At 30.2% G+C, this 19,966-nt stretch overlaps 2 protein-coding genes across 7 annotated transcripts in view; one reads left to right on the forward strand and one right to left on the reverse strand.

Annotated features, from left to right (window-relative positions):
• LOC134716135 (Kv channel-interacting protein 4-like) overlaps nucleotides 1-5,225 on the forward strand; it is a 48,699-nt gene extending 43,474 nt beyond the window's left edge. Inside the window, exon 7 of the mRNA XM_063578923.1 lies at nucleotides 2,222-5,225. Within this exon, the coding sequence (XP_063434993.1) occupies nucleotides 2,222-2,269 (48 nt within the window). The 3' untranslated portion in view covers nucleotides 2,270-5,225. The remainder of the gene's footprint in view (nucleotides 1-2,221) is intronic.
• Nucleotides 5,226-8,196: 2,971 nt separating this feature from the next.
• LOC134716136 (Kv channel-interacting protein 4-like) overlaps nucleotides 8,197-19,966 on the reverse strand; it is a 180,024-nt gene continuing 168,254 nt past the window's right edge. For all 6 annotated transcript variants that reach the window (XM_063578924.1, XM_063578926.1, XM_063578929.1 and 3 more), the window contains 6 exons: nucleotides 15,390-15,514; nucleotides 12,917-12,986; nucleotides 10,952-11,022; nucleotides 10,080-10,292; nucleotides 9,048-9,110; nucleotides 8,197-8,563 (listed from right to left, as the gene is read on the reverse strand). In XM_063578924.1, coding sequence (XP_063434994.1) covers nucleotides 8,516-8,563; nucleotides 9,048-9,110; nucleotides 10,080-10,292; nucleotides 10,952-11,022; nucleotides 12,917-12,986; nucleotides 15,390-15,514 — 590 coding nt within the window. In that variant the 3' untranslated portion in view covers nucleotides 8,197-8,515. The remainder of the gene's footprint in view (nucleotides 8,564-9,047; nucleotides 9,111-10,079; nucleotides 10,293-10,951; nucleotides 11,023-12,916; nucleotides 12,987-15,389; nucleotides 15,515-19,966) is intronic.

Here is a 19,966-nt window from a genome sequence, read left to right on the forward strand (position 1 = left end):
AATATATTTTGTCCCTAGTATTATGTGAACTAAGTTATAGCTGAGTTGAGAAAAATATGGAAAAAGTGTTTTTCTTAGGAATGGCACATGTACCTTTAAGACTATAAAAAGTACCAAATATATAATATAATGAATTAAGATTTATGTCACACTGATCAGTAGTAAAGGTCAAAGTAGAAAATATCTACACTTTAAATGTTTAACCTATGGTTTCAAATATATGAGAGATTAAATAAAATATCATGACGTCGCAAAAAGATGCAAAAAACTTCAATATTCGCGCAGAGTCTGGTTTTCTTATTTCTGGTTGCTATGTACAAATCTGTAATATTTGCATTAAATATACCAAACTGATGCTTTTAAATTAAAGTATACATGCCGTACAATATTTTTCAGAATTATTTTACTCCATTCGCATGCACTTTTCTATGCTAAAACATCACTATAATATATATTTGTCCCTTTAAGGGTGCAATCAACAGTTTTTTTCTATGACGTCACATTTATAGGGACCATGTATAAGTGACCCTTAGTGGTGGACTGATTAATAAAGATACTTGTATAAAACTTGATATCACTGGAATCAGAATGTTCTCTAGTTTATAATGAAATAAAAATAATGTGTACTTTTAATATATTAAAAACATTCCATCCAATGAAGATGGGGGAAAAAAGCTCTAATTTTGACAGAAAAAACTTGAAACCAGGTCATGTGCACAGACATGAAGACATGATCCATGCACATTTTTCATAATCAAAACTGTATGAAATTTGTAGGTTTTTACCTGGCCTTTCAAAAAAATCTTGTTTCAGGGTACGGTTTCCTGCTCCGAAAAGAGCTACAGTGGCTGCAAATAAGTTTTCAATTTTCACTGCCAAAAAAACAGGATGTTTGCAAAGTTGTCTCCCCTCAAAACATGTAAAGTTAATTTAATTTTTAAAAATATTTCAATCATTCAACCTGTTTTAATTGAAAGCTAATTAACTATTTTTTACAATCAAACTCAAAAAACATGATACTTTTGCACCAATTGAGTTAATAAACAGGGGTTTCCCTCCATGGTTATTTTTAGTCAGGGAATAACCCCTAGTTTTTTTATACGAAACTGTTTATAGCACCCTTCACCATTTGGAACTCTAGGTTTAGTAGGTTCCTTGTGAGCAGCAACCCTCTATAAAAAAAAATCATGATAGAAAATGCAAGCACGGGAATATCGTACAATTGAGAATTTTAGCCAGCTTTAAAACCAGGCATAATCAACCATTTTTATACAAAAACAAATATGCCTGTACCATGTCAGACATATGACAATTGTTATCCATTTTTTTTAATGTGTTTTAGCTTTTGATTTTGTCATTTGATTAGTGACTTTCCGTTTTACATTTTTGGACTTAAGTATTTTTGTAATTTAACTTTTAAATTGATTAAAACCGGTCTGTTGAACCAACCAAATTGTTGTTTTTTTTTATTGCATACACAATTCTAGTTTACAGTTATAATATAAAACTTAATCTTCGACGTTTACAATAAGTGTCAGTCAAATAATATCCATGACTTTTATTAAGAAAACAAGGTCAATTTGGATAGTTAAAGTCGGTCATACAAAATAGATTGAAGCACTTTATGTATTATCTTTATTCTATAGGGAAATATACAATAGTTCAATGTCTTTTGACATTTAAAAACATGACCACTCAATGCAATTAACTTCAAGCACTTAGTATATGTCATCGAAGCCGTACCGAGGGAATGCTTAAAACAACTTAAACGTAGTTCAGTTTTGACTCCACAAAAATGTTAACCACTTTATCGTGTAAGTAACAAAGGATAGAAACTCAAGCTAAAATATCTGATCAGCAGAAAAATATTGGTTTTTTTTTTGCATTTTTTTTCGTTACGTGTTACATGTAACTTAAGAAAATGATAGAAAACAAATGCATGAAAAAAGACATAAAAACCGAATTCTTGCAACGAGGTGCATCATACAAGTATCCATACAAGTCTGTGAAATTACAATATTTTGATACTCCTAAGTTTATTTTTCACATCAGAAAATCTAAAAATTCGCAGACAAACAACATTAAGAACGTTCGGACTTTTTTATGTTCAGTTAGAGTACAATATTTCAAGATTAGAAACATTACTACATTTAAACGATGTCAAATGATATTTAAGCAAGATTTTATTATTAATTCTGGCTTTTTTCTCTCTTCTTTTTAGGATGAAAATATAACTAAAGGAATGTCGATGTTTGACACTGTTCTGTAACCCAAGAGGAAAAGTGTGTTCATATTATCTTTGGAAGTCACGTGTACAGATTGGAAATATTTTTAATGTAAATGTTAAACTCTTTCAGATTTTAGTACTTTTTATATAAGACAGAAAGTATGGTCAAACGATTTATCCTTATATCAGGATATTGAGCACAGGTTAAAGACAGGATATACCTTCAACGTCGTTATGTATGGATGTAATTGAATGTAATCTCAAAGAAAACAAATCTGCTGGACTTAAAACGTTGTTTGACAAATACACGTGCTATATTCTGCTGAAATGTTGACTATTTAAATTTATTCCAGTATTTTGCCTATAATTGCTGTTATCTGTTTTAACCTTACAACTATGTGTCTTCCTCTAGCCTTGTGTATTGTTGTTAATGATGATTGTTTATTTTGAATACACAGGTTTTCATGTATTGTAACTTTATTGAAGGTTATTTTAAACAATGACTATTTTTTTAACTGAAGTATATTTGTTTTAACTTAAAAACCCTTAAACGTATCAAGTAAAGTTTTCAATGAGTTATTATGCGTCATTTGAAATAATGTTATATCAGTCTGTTATTCCTATTTGTGTATTTTGGTAAGAATGTATGTTCTATGGAATACAGATCTTCATTATTGCAGAGTAATTGTTTGCTCTTTTTTAATGTGTGTCGTGTCAATAATGATTAAACCTAAGATATTCCCAGATATTTTGTTGCAAACCTCCTTAAATCTCTCCAACGGCGTTAGTTGAAAGCAATGTAAATTTTAGGTTTATAAAAGCTAAAACGTTACATATCAATCGTTTATCTCCTACGGCTTGATTTATGTAATCTATCAGAGACCATTTGATGATTTCTGCCCAATCAATATATACTTTAATGTCTTAAAACCTTTTAAAATTCAATAATCAAGTGAAATATTTTGTCGTTCATTAGATTTTTATGACAATAACCCTCAGCAATAACCAGAGGTTGATAAGTTTTGAAATAGGTAATTGTATGGTCTACCACATGAAAACATCACATCATGTTTGTTCAACATCATACGTTTTGTGTTTGGGATTAAAAAAAAATTATAATACAAAGCCATACAAATTCAATGTCTTAGAGACTTTCAATGTTGACAGAGCGTTATACATGTTATATAGAGTATCAATGTCATAATTGTTAATTGTATGCATCGACCAACCTGCTTGGTCTTTCCAATATACTTATAATTGAGAGATAATTTAGAAGAAGACAAAAATAGGAGGTATTCGACTGGATTATGTCGTTCAAGCTAATACTAGCAATTGAAGTATGACTTTACAGAATTTGTGTATGTTGTAAAGTCACATAAGTATATTCGAACTTCTTTTTATGTAATTTTTAAACAGCATAAAATTGGTTAAGAAAAACGAACATTTCTTAATTAAAACCCCAATTAACCAATGATTTGGATATTTTCCAAATATTTGTATATGAAAATATACACTTATGATGTGAATTGTATTAGTATTTATTTTATGCCAGAAATATACCGTCTACCAACTCTGTAAAAGTAAATACGTTTCACTCTTATTAAATAAAATTTAAATTAAAAAAAAAATCAAGATATTTAACATTAAAATGTTATAAATATTCATGTCGAAAGGATTATTATAATATGCACATGTTTAATTATGTGGTTAAATATTAGGAAATGATAGCTAACTAACATATCAATCGACTAGTTAACAACACCTTAAGACTCATAATTGTTGTATCTGGAAATATCTAAATAAGGAAAAGTTTGTTAAGGTAGAAGGTTAACACTATAAGTTAGAAACGCTCGTCTGGGGAATCAGAATAGGAACCTGGTACCTTTAAAAACTAATTACAAACTTTCTATATGATGAACATCATAATGACTCGTAGAGAAAGTAATTTCCTCATACATATACACACCTTTATAAACAAACGATTGCAGCCTTTGCCAACGTCCAAGTTTTAGCAGAAACATATTCTATGCCCACAAAGTATGGTGTTCACATATCTCAATTGACAAGTTTCGCCAGCGCATGTTTACATTTTATGGACTGAATCAACATGGATGTTCCTTTCGAGAAACTGCTACAGTAGGGCCAATAAGAGGAAAGACTGAAATGTACCCTTGTATAAGTTTGAGAGTCACCATCACAACATGGTTGACCGATACAACGTGTCTGGTATCTCATCTTAAAAGGCAACCTGCTTTCGTTATCATAAATGTTTTAGATACAAGAAAAGTCGCATGATCTATACTTTTACTGATTGTGTTTTATTCCCTATTGTGAAACTGTTACTGAGTATGGACTGACATGACGGGTGATGAACACACAGAAAGATACGGTTATATGGCAGGCAAACCCCGCTTACATTCTTTTGTAGTTTATCGAATATTGTAGTTGTCAGTGGGTATTTTTTTGGTCTTGATTTGTTAATTCGTAATGGCTGAGATCTGAACATTGTTTAAATATTATTGCCTTTATGTCATTCTAATTGAGTATGAAACCATTTTTCTACTAAGATAAAAAAAAAAAAAACATCTTTATATCATTCAATATATTGTTCAAAGATTATGGATTAATATGTTCTCTTCAAAGTTCAAATCAGGAACGCAAAGTTGATTAATTAAATTTAAAACATTGCAGGTTTATTGCTAAAAAAAATAATTTCTTATACATATTCAACCGAAGTGAGTTACGATTGAAATTTCAGTCAGAAAAAAAACACCAATATTTTAAACGTCATGTGTTTGTTACGTATCATTTTAAATGAATAAACCAATTCATGTTTTAAATAGTTGCTTGTAAGGTTTCGTACCATTTTTTAACATGTGGCGTTCTTGTATTCATTTTAATACTTCTTCCAACAAAGGACCAGATGTTCATATTGTTGTTTAATTGATATTATATATTTGCAGTCATTTATTAAAGTAACTTTTTATGTGTTTAATTATTTTATTGTTTTTTTTTTGTTTTGATCCCAAGGTAAATATCGTATTATTGTGACTTAAGTTAGCTTGATATGGAAAGAGAGATTACTCTGAGAATAATTCGGATGAATGAAAGTATAGCTTTGATTTCACAGTTACTGATTTCTATATGAATTTGTACAGGGAGGTAAAGGCTATCAGACGAATTTATTTGACAGTGATTTTCTTTTCTTCTGCAAATCCATGTTAGATATATATTATTGCAGCTTTATGTTGGTTGTTCTTCGTCTCATTGACTTATACCCTTACATCTCTATTACAAACCATTTTGTGAAAGGTTATCTTAAAAAATGTACAACTTATTAGAGCAATGATATTCTAGATTGGCATTTTGCTAGATATTCCATAACAGACTAAGCTGTGTAGCGTTCTTAACGTCAAACTTTGATGATGGATAAGCTTTTTTGAACACCTAATGTCTTAGGATTGTGACAGAACTGAATGTGATTTATCAACCAATTTTACTTGCCATTAAAACATGTTGGAACGCACAAGTGTACTAGGAACTGCTTACCCTTCCAAAGCACATAGGTTCACTGCAGGTTTTTTTTGTGGGACCGTATTGTTTAATTTTTTGTTTTCTGTATAGAATCTTGTTGATTTGGCTTGACTTTTCGTTTGTATTCTCTGATGTGTGATAATGTCTGTTATTCTTCTACTCATTGTCCATGATTGAACCTTTGGTGTTTTCTCCTCCCTTTCTCGACATTCGAAAATGATAATAAACTATTCTAGAATTGTTCATTTATAAATTTTACAACAATACAGAAACTAAGGTTTCAACTTCCTCAGGTACGGTGACTATTGCTGAAATTATGTACTTTTTGGTTTTACATCTATTTTTTTTTATCCTTTGATTTAAATTATATATGGAGATGTTTATTCGATGTTTATAATGTGGTCTAGTTTATCATTGTATCATTTACATTTGTTCTAAGATTGGTAGAGGGAACGGGAATGTGTCAAAGAGACAACAACCCGATCAAAGAACAGACAACATCTACATTGGATCTGTCATATAAGAAAGACTTAACGCATTATAATCATATTTTGATAGATATAATTTAGTTTCATCACATATTCTTTCACGCTGTTGTGAAATGAATTTTTAAGTATAAAGGGTATTTGTTAGTAAACTAAATTAGTTGATGGTTAAACGGGTTAGCCTAGGTCAGAATTTCCAAAGTTTTGTAGTTTGAATTAGTAATTGACACTTACACACAAAGCATGACAATGCAATTCACTTTTCCATCCACTTAATCATTATATATATAGATTGGTAATTTAAGTGAATCAAGTGCAAATCTTTCAATTATTTTATCCAGTAAAATCAACACATGTTCATGAGGAAATTGAGAAATAAAAACATAACTTACGCATCCTTTTTATCGTGATGGCAATGCATTATATACAAAATACATTTCGTATATGCCATTCTTGAAACTTAATTTCTAATAAAAAAATATTTCTTATTACAGACCTCTGCAAATGTTTCACATGTCCTAAGTCAGGAATCTGATGTACAGTAGTTGTCGTTTGTTTATGTAATTTATACATACGTGTTTTTCGTTTCTCGTTTTTTTATATAGATAAGACCGTTTGTTTTCCAGTTTGAAAGGTTTTACACTAGTAATTTTGGGGCCCTTTATAGCTTGTTGTTCGATGTGAGTCAAGGCTCAGTGTTGAAGGCCGTACATTAACCTATAATGGTTTACTTTTTTTAAATTGTTATTTGGATGGAGAGTTGTGCAACACGACGGCTGCCAGATGTAGAGCAAGACATGCTAATCCTTCCGGGGCAATTGAGATCACCCCCAGTGTTTGGTGACATTCTAGCTGTTCACTCGTCAGTTTTTCTCTGTTGTGTTTTGCTTTGCATACTGTCTTTTTTTCTTATTTAGCTTTGGCATTCATATTAGACTTTGGTATATTTCGCCTTTTTTTTGTGTGTTTGTTGGTTTGAAATAAAATTGAAAATGAAAATGGGGAATGTGTCAAAGAGACAAAGACCCGACCATAAAAAAAACCAGCAGAAGGTCACAAACAGGTCTTCAATGTAGCGAGAAATTCCAGCACCCGGAGGCGTCCTTCAGCTGGCCCCTAAATTAGTTTTGATCGCAAATCCTTGAAAGTTTTTAATTTAAACCGGAATAACTTAATTATTTACATATTATTAAAATACCTGTTGATATGTTGACCTCTAGATATTTTATTGTTTTTTAACAATACATCCTGATATATGTTTATAAATCAATTAGATATTCGAAAACATTTAAAACAAACATCTAAATTTTAGTAGATTTATTATTAACAAGACAATAATCTTGTAAAATTATACACGCAAAGGTATAAAGTCATATACAATGTGCTTATGGTGTTAACTGATAAATAGAATATCACAATTTAGTAACACAACAAAATCTACTGAAAAACGAACAATTTTCTTTTTAAAAGAAAAAAAGAAATAAAACCTTACACCGAATGTCCAATTATAAAACCAGATAGTAATCATTTCGGGTATAACAAGGTCAATTTATCGACATAAAACTAAGTACGATGCATATCAATTGGGCAAACGTCGGACATACTGCAGATTTTTCGTGTCTTGATGGGATTACATTGTAGTTTGACCGTTCTGTTACATTTAGATTCAAGACCGTGACATTTGAACTATATTGAGAATCCATTGCAGTCACTCAAGTCAAATATTCAGTACACATCCAATACAAAAGAACAGTTTGTGCATGTAAAACTATATATAAGTGTTGAGTAAAGTATAAAAGTTAGACAAAATGATACATCAATAAACTCGTCACTGATCAATTACTTAAAATGGTCGCACGATTAAATTCTAAAAGTACATGCATTTAAAAAAGAGTATTTAGAAACAAAGAAAATTCCTTCAAGAAAAATGGAAAGAAAATATCAGATTTAACTTTTGGTCTTTGGAAAGTGGTTTCTGAACATGGAATTGAAAAACAGCCAGTCATTCTGACCCAAAATCAATTAAAATTGATCTGCTTTCATTGAACTTAATGTGATCATACAATGAGATTTCGGAACACATTTACAAATACACAAAATGTGGCCTTCCGTCCGTATCAATCACATGCTTGACGTTACAATATCTGTGTATTAATGTTTAATACACAATTAAAACAGACAAACTGGAATGTGATAACACGTTTACACCTCACATTGCGGATCACATGAATGAAAGTCTTACTGTGGAATAATCGAATTCTTCAATGTACTACAAAACTGTGTCAAATATAGCCATTCCTTTTATTATATTTTCATCCTACAAGATAGAATACGTCAATTAAAATTTCAATGGAGTTAAGAAAAGCAAAGAAAATAGTCCTGTTTTTAAGACAGTTATGCTGGCAAATGATCTATACAACAATGTATTCACTTTGCATTATTTCCCTTTGGTTTAATTCCAAACAATTGAAATTTGATTTTATAAATTTGATTTTTTGTTTTGTGAATAGCAGTGAAATAATACCAAGCAACTGTAACGACTTATGGTCCTCATACAAATGTATGACTCATGTTTCTGTTATACTAATAAATCACATTTTTCTCATTGTTATTTTATTTCGTGAAATTTAAAGATGGCTTGAAAGTTGGAAACGTATCCCGTCATTAGAAACACGGTTATTTTGTTTATATTGCTGACTAATTTGCACCTTCAAATGCTTTTCATATAAAATAATGATTACATTGTCCTGATACTCAGTACGTTCTCTTTGAATGACTAACAGCTTGTTTAAGAAACTTACACGTCTACAGGTTTCCATGAATTCTTCTAATGATATTACCCCGTCTTTATTTAGATCCATTTTCTAAAGAATATATGTAAAAGTTTTCAAAACTTTCAGAGCATTTTTACAGCATTATGAGAGAAAGTATATGTATTTATTGCACAGAACACAAAATAACATACAAATTAAGATTACATTAAGACTTTGCAGATATAATTAACAGACATCATATTATCTATAATGTTCACTACTTTCGTTTATGTCTTTCCCTCTCGATCTACAATTTGCCTCTCTGACCGGAATATTTTTTTACAGATACTTCATATCTCAAAATTAAAAGCAATAAAGCTTTAAACTTTAAGTAAATAACAATCATGCAACGGGGAACTAAAAATTAACATGCATCTTAATATAAGAATGTGTCTGGTGGAGGAAGGTAAATCACTTATTTTGATTGAGGTTAAACTATTCGATGAAAAGCCAGCAATAGAAATATTCCGAACTCATCATTTGTTAATCAACTAACGAACTTATTGAAAAAACGTTACTTTATCAATTGCCCCAGGTAAACTTTGAGTTCAATAAATAATAATTTGTAAAATCAGCTAGGTACAACTAGTATTTTCTTTTCTAGTTATAACCACAGGAAGAATAATTCAATTTTGAATTGTAAATGTCGCAAATTAATATTCGTGGTACAAGGAGCCTCCGCAGATCTATACGTTTATGTGCAAATAAAATTAGTTGAATGACCTATATATCAATACATATACCCAATGACCACGACAGTTCTTGCCCATTCGTTTTTGATGCGTTTTGTTATTTGATTTTGCCATGCGATTATGGACTTTCCGAATTGATTTTCCTCTAAGTTCAGTATTTTTGTGATTTTGTTTTCTCCTTATATTCACACCTTTTGCACATTGGCTTTTAAATATTCGGCATTAGGCGTTCTTGATGAAGGTAAATCTAGATAAGCATTATAATAATATTTTTTATAATAATAAACTTATTATTTATGTTCAGGGTTTACTGATTATTTGTATTTACCTGAAAGACTTTTTCAACATGATCTTTGGTGGTGTTTTCATCTACAGAGGGTTCAGAAAAACGTCCCATCATATCATAAATAGCAGATACTATATCTAACATTTCTTCTCGTGTAATAAGACCATCCCCATTTATGTCATACAAACCGAAAGCCCATTGTAGCCTTTCTTGCAATGAACCTCGTGATAACACAGACAGACCTATCACGAACTCCTAAAAAAAGGAAGTCAGGTGTTTTAGTAATAAAGACAGTTGAAATTAACAAAATCGATCACGCCTCATTAGTCAATCGATTCAATATCGTTGCGGTAATGAGTGCAGATAGGGTTTCTAAAATTCCAGGATGGATATTGTTTAACGACTTTTCGTATATTTTATACAAAATAATATTATTCAAATATGCATATACATACGTAAATTATTCATAATTGACAGTACTAATTGTTTGTTTGTAAGTTACAATCAATCATGTATAATCGAAAAAATTTCATAAAGCATTTATAATTGTTTAAATGAATAAAGATAATCTGCACCCACAATATTCTCTCCGGTGTTTGTGTTTAGTGTGAAATATTGTTTACTACCGATGACTATCATTCTTTATGCGTCTTGGTTAACTTCAATGTCAAAGTCGACTAACCTGTTGTTCTTTTTTCGTTCTCAAAATACACAAATTATCTTATGATTAAAACAAGGCTCATTGGAAGTTTTTTTTTGTTATTCTTCGTTTATGTTCATAAATCACGAATCTCAAAACAATTATAACATACGAGTTAGGATCATTTGACTGTTCATTTGTTCAACTCTAGGTACTGAAATTTGGTTGTAAAATAATATATATATACATAACTGCTTATTCAGGCAGCACCTACCTCAAAACTAATAGTTCCGCTTCGATCATGATCAAATGTATTGAAAACATAGTGTGCATATGAACTGGAATCTATAAAAGAAATACAAAAATAGTTATCTAGTTATTAAGGAATTTGACATACATATAAAACGAGCATGAAACTAGTTTAAGAATGACATACTTACTTTTTCAAGTGCAAATGCAAGAAACCTATCCAAAAAAGTCTCTTGAAGATTGTTTTAGAAAACTATGAACGCTGTTGTTTTTCTCTATTTCGTTTGTTTTTATTCTTATCTGCGACCTTACTTTTATATTATTTTTAAAGAAAGCTTTGGGAAATTTTGTGTGGTTTGTAGACTTAAAAGAGCATTATGTATAAGGGTATCAAATGGGACAAAATACCATGAACACAATCAAATATCATAAGTATAGGAAATACAGACACCACCATGACTAGAAGATACAAGGAGAAAAGATAAAAATCCGTCAACAAAACACTATTCATAAAAATAGTGAAGTCCAAAGATATCTTCAAATTCATAATCTATAAGATTTGTTAATCCGTTATTTATTTATAGTGGATTGGGAAACAAGTTATTGCAACTTATATTAACTCTCTCCACTTTGCGTGTGCGAGTGCTGCATTGTAGCGGCATTAGCATGGTCTTTTTCGGAATCTACAAGGGTGTCTTTTACGGTCAAGAGACATTACTCTCTCTTTACGCGGGTCAGCCATTTATCGCCCACTTCCGACGGACAACATGGTTTCTCAAGACAATACTCGCAAATAATGGCAAGGAAAGTCGAAAATTCAGTCTTGGAATTGAAGCATTGTTTTAGAAGAGTTACAGTCGCCTCTAGGAATATAGGACTGATATATACCTTTTCAGGTACATTGCATATTGCTACTTATCTTTGAAAAATACCGAATGTAAATTTGTGGAATTATTGTCTAATATTGTAAATGATAATCGTATATATTCGTCACGACAAAACATGGCGTGGTATAAATGAAATCTTTCACTCTGAAAATCATGTTTATCAAAACTGTGGTTTTATACAAGAGGTCTCACATTGTGGATTGATGAACACTACCTCTCTCAAGTTGGAACCTTTGAGTCGTTTTCGACTTATATGTTTGAACATTTCTTAAGGTGGCTCGTGGGTACAAAAATTTTAGCAAAAAATTAAACCTTTATTTTTTCATTACAAATTTTATTTATTACACTATTAGTTGTTACTTTATGATATGGTACAAAAAACAACCCAAAAAAATGATTTGGTTTGGCCCCAGATGACATAAAAAATTGAAAAAGCTCCAAATTATCTCCCTTTGGTGCAAAAATGCCATTTTTTTTGGCCTAAAATTTGAAATATCTTTTTAACTCATCGGTGACCTATATTTTTTATTATTGGTTTCAAATAAGCTGTACATAAACTAAATAATTGTAAAATTTAGGCGATTTCTCATATTAGGTTATTTTTTTAATTCGATATTTCCTCTTTTTCTCCTATCAGTTCAACTGAAAAAAAGGACATTAACAAAAATGTATGTTTCTTCCAGAGGCAGATTTTAGCTTAAATGAACGGTGACCCCATTTTTTTATTTCATTTTTCTTTTAAGTATATGATCAAGTTTATTTATGAAAAAATATAGCGAAATCCTATATTAGAAAAAAAAAATCATTTATACCCAGGAGCCCCCTTAATATATGACATGTCGATCTGACAGCAAACACATGACAATGCAAAAAGAAGAAAAACAATTATTCTAATTTTAAATATAATTGTTAAATAAAACAAGAGTTTATTTATTGAAACCGTTACGTCAAACGAAGATGACAACACCACCACAACACACAAAAAGTCATCACCAACAGTCGTTTTCTAAAACACACGACGAGATGCATGAACTAATTCGAAAAGAGAGACAATTTCGGGACATTATACAAGAGTGTAAGAAAATCTGAAATACAAAACATACCTCCTTGTGGAAAGAACTGAGCATAAATTTCTTTGAACGTTTCTTCGCTTACAATCCCCGTAGGACATTCCTGTAATAAAAATATTTAATTGATTTAAAATATTTTCTAAGGTAAAGCTAAGCTTGTTACCGGTTTTAGACAGAGACATATACACTAGATAACAGTGTGTTTACTGAAACTGTAAATTAAGTCTTTATGATATCAGAATCTTTCAAAAGGAAAAGTTGGTCTTCCTTTTCGTTTTTTTTATAGTTAACACTAAGTTTCGTTAGTTCAGTCATTATTTAAAAAACAAATCACACAAAAAGCCAAAATAAAAGATTTTCTTACATGTCGAATAAAACGAACAGAAGCTTTCAATTTGTACGAAACAAAACAATGTAACCATGTAACAAGGTACTTGAAGGGAACGTAATTTCTTTATAAATATGTTGCTTTATATTCAAATAATTTTTAACTTAAAAATAACTAGAATAATCTGCGAATGACACACAGTGGACAGTACAAATTATATGGTACATACAGGGAGTATCACGAAAATGACGGTTTCGATGAGAATTTTCCAAACGTTTCAAATATGAACACTAGATTTTGGATAAACACGAATAAGACAGCTGTTTAATTTGAATTTTTCGATTCTAACTTGTTTTCTCTAATTGTACTCCTTTTTATACTAATGCAACTGATACTGTCATCGAAAATGAAGGCGATAGTTGTTGATCAATGTTCAAACTATCTTCTTATTCAGTGTCACATGTATTTTGTATGTACTAGCAAATATGATAACGGTTTGTTATTTAAATGTATTATGTTCGGTAAAAGTTGCAGGCAATTAAGTTAAACAGAAAGTGGAGTCTTTTTTGTTATATTTCTTATTTTACATATTCTAAATTTGCTCTTTGAAACTTCTCCTGGAGTACAAAAAGTACATCAACGGAAAATACATCATAGTGTGTTTTGAGGAAACAATCTATCGCCTTATTAAATTGCAACCATGTAAACGATTTAAATTTTAAATACCTTTAACAAGCGACATTTAATGAGCAGTATAAATGAGTAATTATTGTTAGAATTAAATGTCAAGATTTAGAAGGCGTGGTTAAGCAGAGTAAGTAACAGGAGGGAATGAACATCAAAGTAAAGTTTAATTATCCATTTTAGATATCAATCAATCTTTTAGTAAACCGTTTGTTTCCATACTTTATCGATATTGCTGTCTTCTTTTTTTGCTGTTTTTAATTATTTCGGCTTATAAGTTGCTCATTGAAACATCAAATGCTTGACACTTAATTACACGGTCTGATTGATTTTCCCTCCTGCTACGATTGTGTATCATAATAATCTTAATGGTGCAACTTGCAATTTTCGATCGTAAACAGTACGGTAACTATTAATATATAAAAATGGAGCAATGACTATAATAACCGGTTTCTGAGGAATTGTTGAATGGTAAATAATGATAAATTCAATTCAAAAGGGAAATATAAAAAATTAAAACAAATCTTTAAAACACTATAAAAGAGGGGCGCAAAACAACAGAGGGAAAGTCAAATTAAAAGATCGAAAATAAACAGACAAAGTCATGGCTAAAAACGAAAAAGACAAGCAGAAAATAATAGAATACAATACACACTAAAGACTGAGCAACACCCAATTAAAACTGGGGGTGAACTTATGTGCTTCGGAAGGGTAAGCAGATCCTGCTCCACATGTGGCACTCGTCGTGTTGATCGTGTTATAACAGTAGATGCATAATATCCACAGATTTTAAACCTATTAGTAATTTAGTTAATAATATTCGGGTAAAAATCGGTGTCATCTTTTCAAATATTAATTTAAATCCTAATGATGTACTGGTCTCTTGCGTTTGAAATCTGAATTTACAAGATTTGAACGTTGGTAATTACTGTAAACTGATGAATTATAAACGGATACACACATCGATGTGTTTGTCCTTTTTTACTTTCTTTCTTTGTTTTCTCTCTTAAAGTTGAAGTTAATGTTGAATAAATTTTACAAACCAATCATGTTTATAAAGAGAAGCTTACTGAATCAAAAACTGATATTAATAAAGTTTGAGATCCTAAAGTAGTTAGGATAGATTTGCCATATAACAGATTAAATCGGTTACGTGTTAAATTTATTAGAATACTGCAAAAGAGGGATCCCCAAATGTTATTATCCTTTTATTATTAACCTTTAGAGAATATTTTTTTTCAACGTAATAATTTACACACACCCTCGAAGAGTATCATACCCTCTGACCATATGCAAAAGACGGATATCATGTCTAAGCATAATGCTGTCGCTCGTTTGGGAATTCACGAAAATACCTAAGTTTTTGTTTGGAACCATAATTTGTATTTTAACAAACGATTTTGAGGGTTGTTAATTTGTAAACTACTGGCATAATTGTAAGGAGCATTTGCCAATACATTTCACATTATCATTATTGATACTAGTAATACTTACTTGTTTAAAACCTCTATACATTATTTGTAATTCTTTTCTTGAAAACTTCGTATTCCTGCATAGGGTGTCCAGACCTTCTGGTTTATATCTGACGACTTGCAGTTCGAGTTCGTCAAACTCGTTATCTGAAAGAACGTAAAACATCTATAACTGATGACCATTGTTAATATTCGTTAGTACCTAACGAAAATATGCATGACCGTCCTAATTATCTTAACAATACTAATGATATCAACAAAAAAGGTTAAAGGCTGATTAGCGTTTTCAATATTTTGCATACAAATATTATGGGTATCAGTCAAAAAGATTAATAATGATTCCAATAGGCATGACGTCGTTTGATGGATTTTTGTATACCAAAACGTAAAATTGCAATTTGCAAATGATATTTTACAGTATCAATAACAATCAGCACAGATAAAACAGCATAACGTAACGACTTGATACGAATTAAACTGAACTACTTGTTTGTATTGCGTTTATTGCCAAAAAAAGAAGTACATATGTTCTTCACTTAGATTACTTCCAAAAGTTACATCGAATACATTTTTAAATAGTGATTTTCAAATAAAAAAGAAACATTTTTTTTTATATCAATGAAGTTTCCAGAAATAAATAAATCACACATTTCTGTCTTTCTAAGTAAATGATTTTGCGCTGACTTTATTTTGACTTTTCTCTTTATAAAACAATGGCTCATATAATAGTAACGATTCAAGCATATAGACCTAAATGGACATTTCCTGAAAGGTTTGGGAATAATTAGCGATTTATCAAGTATATTTATAATATGTTAAAAGTATATGGGAAAACAAATTAAAAAAATACAAATGACATTAAATCTGAATACTTTCAAATGTAACATTATTTAAAAATATATATTATCAATCAAGAAAAAAACCCATTATTAATCTTAACAAACGACATTGCAATATAACTATTTTTCTACTATATACTATTGACGGTATTCATACAATACGAGCATCATAATAAACAAAATTAAATAATAAGTTTGGTATTGGTTGATAAATTTTTGAAATAGTTCTGGTATGTTTATTATATATTAGAAAGTGAACTTACCTTTGACCAATACCTTATCATAAATTATCCCCATATTTCACATCAAGGTAATACAATTTGGCAAATTAATTGTCATTAGAATTCATTGATTTTCACTTCGGCAGTAGCTTTTAAATGTCAAATTTATAATGAACAACGATGAGGAAGTTTTGTGCCATGTTTAGTGTATCAAATGAAGCCTCCATTGTAATGTTAATGTATGATAATAGTTTTTTTTCAAGAAAACATGAACAATTTATACATAAATAACAGACCAGAAAATGGTTTTATGCTTATAAAATGGCGGGTTTACTCAAAGGAAATAAGATCTACATTAAATTACATATCAGTTATATAGGTTAGTTTATGAAAGTAATTCTTAAACACTTCGATGGCATAGAACTGCATATTCATGACAAGTATTTTTCCAATTCTTTTATTTCACAGTCTTCATTGGACAATACTTCTCAGTTAATCAGTTGCTCTTTGTGTATGTAACTTTTCACATTTCAATAACATGTATTACTTATTCAGGTGTTCGGAAAGAAAACGTTTCAAATCATGACCATACACTTATGGGTTTTTTCTATCGTTGTTGATTCTATAGTTTCAAATCGTCAAAATATATTTTTCTATAATGAATAGAAACGTTTTATTTTGTATGTTTTGTATTTACATGCAGTAGGTTACGAAGAAATGTTCCACACGATGATATAGTCTTCTTCAAACCCACAAACTGTTTTACAGGTTATTGTAAGTAAAGGAACACTTATAACTGTGTTAAAATAATCACAATCTAAAAGCTGACAACATCTATAGTTTTGATTAATATGTGAACTCATTCATTAAATTTTCAGGTAAAGTGTGTTTTATTGTTTCTTTTCCCCATGATAACATTTGGCTAAAACAGAAGTTTGGAGTGGATTAGAATATAAAATTGAGAAAAATGTCTTCAAGATTATTTGCTGCCTCATCATTTCTTACGCCTTACCTTTCGACATGACTTTTCTAATTTAGTAGGAGCTATGTTTCTTTCAATAAAGCCGGCTTCGTTTGTTGCCAGTAAATTTCGTATTTGGTATTACCCGTATAACTAACGAAGTTAAATATTTGAATTTATATTCAATTATGAGAGTCTTAATGACAGGTTATTTAACTTTGAAACAACTTAGAACGACATGCATATACTACATTTGTATTGTGCATACTACTGGTACTATAGTAATCGAAAAACACATAAATTGTGTTCGACATAAAATATGCACATGCTATCAATTTTCGCTCACTGAAAGAAATTAATAGCACAGAAGGCTGCAACATGGAACTTAAGCCTTTCTAGAAAGTATAGAGCTTTATTACAGCAGACTCCTTTGAGACATATGTGGGTACTAACGACTCAACTTAAACATTAAATCCTAATTGAAAATATCAATTTCAGCAGTACTGCATCTTGTTTGGTCTGTGCACAGAAATAGATAATAGTTATTAACGTACAGTTGAGATTAACTATACATGGACTGTCTGAACGACGACAGATATTCCTCAGATGAAAATCTTAGCCTTAAAAACGCCTCATCATTATCTCACAACAGCTTTATGTGCCAATTAACCGATTTAGCTTCTGTGATTGACATTTATTAATGAGTCTAATGAACACCATTATCAACCGTATTTAATAAAAATCAGATCCTGGTTTTCTTTGCTCCCACTACAACCAGAACATGTTTGTTATCTATATTACTATCTGCATCAATGTAATTGAACAATGAATGGTACACTCATATTTTAAATTGAATTTGATACTTATTAATAAAATTGTGATACCTATGCTATGTAGTATCGAATATTTACCATATAGTAATAGATATTTCTTATTATTCTGTTTGTGAGAATTTCATATGCTTTATTTAAAAAAAATGGAAGAACTAGGGTGAAAACAGCGTTTTCCCACAGGAATCAGCACTATTAGAAGATACCGAGGGTGAAAAGTGAGTTCTGACACATCCATAAAACGGTATGAATTGGACGAAATACTATCAATGTTGCAGAAATATACGGTTTTGTGATACAACACCTACATTGCATATATAGTAGAGGTACGAATAGGTGTCCCTTTCTGTCTGGAATATCTTTAATTTATCATGTATGAGTATGGTTACATTAGATAAAAACATGCACATTAATTAAACATAGCTTTCGAATATTTGATACCAATGTTCAAAATTCTTAAGTTTAACAATTTACAATAATTATGAATTTGCACGTTCAGATAAAAATTCCACAAAATTACTCAAACAAAAATAATGAGTGAAATGAAATATATCGATGTAATTACAATATTGGCTTAATATGATATGACCTGATTCGTGGACACGCATGAATGATGTATTTCATTGCAAATGTGTGTTCATGATATGATACATTTTTCATGCTAAACATTTACGATAGCTATTGCAAAATAAAGTCAAAAAAGACAAAGCAAACGAACAAAACAACATTTGAGAGAAACATTTTTTTTTCTTTTTTAAGTCAGCACGTTGATATTACTTTATTCTTTTAAATAATTTCAAATGTGAAATAAATTGAAAGTGTTTCTCCCTTTGTTGCTGTATCCACGTATGGAATGCCTTAAATAAAAATAAAGTGCAGAAAAAGCAGACAAAATATTTATAAAAAACACTGATTCTTACCAACTATCCAAAATGTAAGATAAGATAGAAAGGAAAATGTATAACATTATAATATTTGAAATATTTACGTCAACTATATGTTAATTATATTGTATTCGTTGACCAACTATCTCGATAGTTCTCTCTAAAAAACGTAGAAGCGTACTGTCTATTCGATGGTATGTCGTTTTTAAAACAATCGGTCCAAACTAAGATTTTGGGTGACAAACAACATCATCCAACAAAATGAAAAGATCACACAGGATTAGTATTTAAAGACGATAATTTATTTCATATAGCGATTTTCATACAAGTAAAAGGTCTAGCTACTATTAAACCAGGTTAAATCCACAATTTTCTTCTCAATAAAATGCCTTTACCATGTCAGAAATATGACAGTTGTTGTCCATACGTTTGATGTGTTTGAGTTTTTTATTTTGCCATTTGATTCGGGAATTTTCATTTTGAATTTTCCTTGGGTTTCAGTATTATTGTGATTTTTACTTTTAACATACTACATGATAACTTTTGAAATGAGGAGTTTTGAACTTTACAATATCAAAGTGTCATTATTTGTGCAATAGTGATATTTCTCCGACAATAAACATCATTTAAGAAGTCAAAATACACCAACATATCGGACGGTTAATGACAATGTGAAAGTGATAACTAGTGAATGTCGTCGTGATTTCCCTAACTACTCAAGCTTTAATTCCTTACCTTGCCAAGATTGAACTAAGGAAAATGAAATCGAATTAGAATATTTTCTGTTATAATTTTCGGAACCAATTAAAGGTGAATACTTGTACATGCGATAATGTCTTTTGATAAGACAAAATACACTTTTGA

This window comes from Mytilus trossulus, chromosome 4 (genome assembly GCF_036588685.1).
Source record: "Mytilus trossulus isolate FHL-02 chromosome 4, PNRI_Mtr1.1.1.hap1, whole genome shotgun sequence".
NCBI lineage: Eukaryota > Metazoa > Mollusca > Bivalvia > Mytilida > Mytilidae > Mytilus > Mytilus trossulus.